Source organism: Aplysia californica, unplaced genomic scaffold (genome assembly GCF_000002075.1).
Source record: "Aplysia californica isolate F4 #8 unplaced genomic scaffold, AplCal3.0 scaffold01359, whole genome shotgun sequence".
Taxonomy (NCBI): Eukaryota; Metazoa; Mollusca; class Gastropoda; order Aplysiida; family Aplysiidae; genus Aplysia; species Aplysia californica.
Window position 1 is genome coordinate 8,370 of NW_004798629.1, and position 4,496 is coordinate 12,865.

Genomic DNA, 4,496 nt, shown 5'->3' on the forward strand with positions numbered 1-4,496 from the left:
CACACACACACACACACACACACACACACACACACACACACATTTTTCTTTTCAATGGCAGAAACCAACTTTTTCAGAGTAGGTGGCGGCTGGCTATGTACTATGTATGCAAAAAAGATTTTATCCAGATTTTTCTCAAACCCCATGGGAACGTGCACACGGGGTCACAAAATGTAGGCCTATGTACGGGTCATAATTGTGGTTAAAAATTGGTGAAATGGTATGGGTTTAACTTAAAGTCTAACGCCCCCTATCAACACTATTTAGGTTATTTAAGAGGCGGGACCTCCTAGTTTAACGTCCGTCTCCGAAAGGACAGAGCCAAGTGGGAAATTCGTGTAAAGTAAAGTGTCTTTCCCAAGGACACAACGTCGGACCGAGCTGAGGCTCGAACCTATAATTGTCTAACACATCTCGTACCAAGACCATTTGTGAAGCTAGCTGACAAAATGATTTACTTCTTGGACTCAAGCCTTTAGGAAATAGATACATCGCGTGTACATGTATTATTGGTGAAGTTTTTTTTCAGAGAAATGGTGGGACCAACACCTGTCCTCCACTACATCTGAAGTCAAACAATCAGGTGATTTGGACATCTCACACGTATGGCACCTCACCAGCTTGCCAGTAAAGCCTTCTACAGGAAAGTATCAGGGTACAAGGCAAGAGGAAGACCAAGAAAGACCTGGATCCACGGTGTGAAGGATACCCTGAGAACATACAATAGCCCAGCCATCTAGCCGTCATTAAGTACTTGTCCCCTTGGTTTTACGCACCCCGCATAATTTAGTAAAATTTGATAATTTTTTGCATAATTTCTGATTATTTTCCTTAATCATTCTTTGTTAAAATTAACATAATTGCAAAATTTCACATTTTTGGGTACAGTTTGCATAATTTCAGAATTTCTTTTGCCTAAAACCGCGGGGACAGAAGTACGGCTAGCCTCTTCCATACATGAATGAAAGGCAGGAAAAAAATATACAAAATCCGGAGCATTTGACTTTCAAGCAGCCTAAAATACAACACACACACAATTTGTACCATTTTATTACAAAAAAAGGGCATGAAGTAGGACAAATAATACCATACACATACAGATGTACATCTTACAACAATGAATCAATTTGTAAAAGTAGAAAAGAAAAAAAATCCATGATGTTGTAAACGTGTACTGTACATTTTTACAATTACCATACAGTATCACACTGATAAGACGAGACAGGCAGAGAAATGAAGAAGTAAGAGCAGCTATCCGCATTGAGTCCTGCCCGCATTACATAGAAAGACAGAGAATCAAATGGTTTGGTTTTAGTAAGAGTTTTACGGCCCTTGCAACACAATAAGGTCATATAAGTGCCGAAGAATAGAGGTGTTACAAGAGAGTAACATACACATAAAAGGAGGAGAGATGAGGACGATAGATGTTTGATAGGAAAGAAGGAGCAAACCACACCAGAGCAGTAATAGGGTTTGAAGTTCGAGGGATATCTTACAAAGATGAAGAAGAAAGAAAAAATAAAAGGGACCGCAAGCATAGTTCGACAGTTGCGTGATTTCAAGTCTTCTGTGTTATACTGTAATTTGTACCTGCTCTTTAGTTTAGTTTTAGTAGAGGTTTTATGGAGCTCGTAACTGCATAAGGTCATACGAGCGCCAAGGGGTGAATGTCAACAGAGAAGTCCAAATGGGGAATCAGGCTTAGTCTGCTCACCTCTCTAGCCTCAAAAGCACAAAGTCTTCTTCGACTATCAAGGCTACCCGGAAATAGCATTTCATAAGAGAGTGACAAACATACAAAAGACCTGTAGAAATGCACAAGTGGGGATTCTACATCTGTGATGTCAAATTCATCTCGTAGCAAGACTATTTTCGTGGCGATAGGCCTGAAGTAGGATAGAAAGCTGACAACTTCAGAAATCTGGATTTCCGGATTGATCAGGAAAATCAGCACCTCTGTAGATGTCACAAAAGGCACCAAGGATGTCAGAAACCAAAATGACAACTCCAGGAAAATACAGAAAAAAATTTGATTCGGCAACTTCGCCATTATTAGTTCTCTAAATTAAACATTTTTTTCTAATGTTGGCATTTTTCCGCTTATCAAATAAAAAATTCTCCCCACTCAAGAACTGAACTCGGGTCTCCTGCGTGCCACAACAAAGCACCTATCCGCTACACCACAGACACCAGTATCATTTCTCAGCCTTCCAGAGATCTAGCACTGGATTACTTAATTGACATATGATGTAGATCCTTGACTTCGTAAACAACAAGATATCAGAAAACATTTCTTTTTTAACGCTTTGCCATCACAAGGCTCAAATAGTGAAAACCTTTACCATCAAAGGCAAAAGCATTTTGGGGAAAATCCAAAGAAACTGGGTGGTAAACATCGCGGATCAGCGAGATGTGACAGCATAGTGCTAACCATGCACTAAACCATTTTTGCACCAGACACTATCTATCTGTATGGTCACTGTAGCGAGATAAATGAGTCAGCCTCTCTCCGTAGAACCTTAAAAGGACCAAACCGAGTCACTTGACTGTCTTGTCACTCCGCAGTAGCTCGAAACTTCTGTAGCGGAGATGATACATTATACATACAACGTACAGTCGAACCTACTCCAACGACCACCTGTACAAGACTATCACTTGTACAAGACAATCACCTGTTCACCTGTACAAGACCATCACCTGTACAAGACCATCACCTGTACAAGACAATCACCTGTACAAGATAATCATCTGTTCACCTGTACAAGACAATCACCTGTACAAGATATAATCACCTGTACAAGACAATCACCTGTACAAGATATAATCACCTGTACAAGACAATCACCTGTACAAGATAATTATCTGTTCACCTGTACAAGACAATCACCTGTTCACCTGTACAAGACAATCACCTGTACAAGACAACCACCTGTACAAGACAATCACCTGTACAAGACAACCACCTGTACAAGACAATCACCTGTTCACCTGTACAAGACAACCACCTGTACAAGACAATCACCTGTTCACCTGTACAAGACAACCACCTGTACAAGACAATCACCTGTTCACCTGTACAAGACAACCACCTGTACAAGACGACCACCTGTACAAACAGCCACTCCCCCCATTGCGTCTTTTTTTACATCATAACAACAATGTATAAAACTTACACTGACGACAGCCAATTTTTTCTTTGACAAAGGGCGGCCGTCTTAAGCAGTTTCTTTCAACAGTATTCTACAAATGTGTCACGACGCAGGGTGCAATCGGGCGCTCGTCAAGTTTTGGGCATGCAGAGTTATTGGTATGGCCTGGTTTCAAAGGTAGAATTAACGAGAAAATGGCCGCCAAAATTTGGTTATTTTAGTCCGTGGAAACAAAAAATTTAATATTTTTCATGCCGTTAATCAACATTTTCCATCAAAATCCACCCAGAAATGGGTTTTTAACTTGACAACAATTGCATTAAGCCAACAAACAAAAATAAAATTCTATAAACATTGCCGAACCGGGCAGAAAAATGTCAGTGTTTTTTCAACAATTTCATTACTTTGCCGAGCGCCTGATTTCACCACGCTGTCTTCCAAATGTTCATCAATATCCTCCCAGGGACAGCTATACATGACTGTAGTTCCCACAGCAGCACCGCCTGACTCATTCACATCCTCCTGTACAGAAACCTCCGACTCAACTTTGGTCCCTGCTCACAACTTCAATCAGTAGATGCCTGAGAAAAAAGTAGAAAAAAACCCCACATTAAAGAAAAAAGAACCTTACCAAAAAAATAACAACAACACTTACAGCATGGTATTCCACCACCCACCTGTATCGATACAACTAACCTCATATTTTCCCCCGACCGAACCCACCCGTGTTCTCGCTGTCCATGTCCTCCCCACCCACTTGTATCGGTACAATGTCGTATCCCTCACTCATCAGTATCGGTACAATGTCGTATCCCCCACTCATCAGTATTGGTACAACGTCGTACCCCCCCTCATCAGTATTGGTACAACGTCAGTATCGGTACAACGTCGTATCCCCCACTCATCAGTATCGGTACAACGTCGTATCCCCCACTCATCAGTATCGGTACAATGTCGTATCCCCCACTCATCAGTATCGGTACAATGTCGTATCCCCCACTCATCAGTATCGGTACAATGTCGTTTCCAGACACAAACACCTGTAACGGTACCACGTCGTGTTTCCGCATCGGCACTTACAACACAATAAGGTCATATAACATCGTTTCCCCACCCACACAACGTCCACCCATCCACCTGCATTGGGACAACGTCGTTTCCTGACCCCACCCACCTGTGTTCTTGCTGTCTATGTCCTCCCCAACCACCTGTGTTCTTGCTGTCTATGTCCTCCCCACCCACCTGTGTTCTTGCTGTCTATGTCCTCCCCAACCACCTGTGTTCTTGCTGTCTATGTCCTCCCCACCCACCTGTGTTCTTGCTGTCTATGTCCTCCCCAACCACCTG

At 42.1% G+C, this 4,496-nt stretch overlaps 1 protein-coding gene across 2 annotated transcripts in view; it reads right to left on the reverse strand.

Annotated features, from left to right (window-relative positions):
• Nucleotides 1-3,370: 3,370 nt before the first annotated feature.
• LOC101853834 (retinoblastoma-binding protein 5 homolog) overlaps nucleotides 3,371-4,496 on the reverse strand; it is a 30,355-nt gene continuing 29,229 nt past the window's right edge. For both annotated transcript variants that reach the window (XM_005112669.3, XM_005112670.3), the window contains one exon: nucleotides 3,371-3,730. In XM_005112669.3, coding sequence (XP_005112726.1) covers nucleotides 3,720-3,730 — 11 coding nt within the window. In that variant the 3' untranslated portion in view covers nucleotides 3,371-3,719. The remainder of the gene's footprint in view (nucleotides 3,731-4,496) is intronic.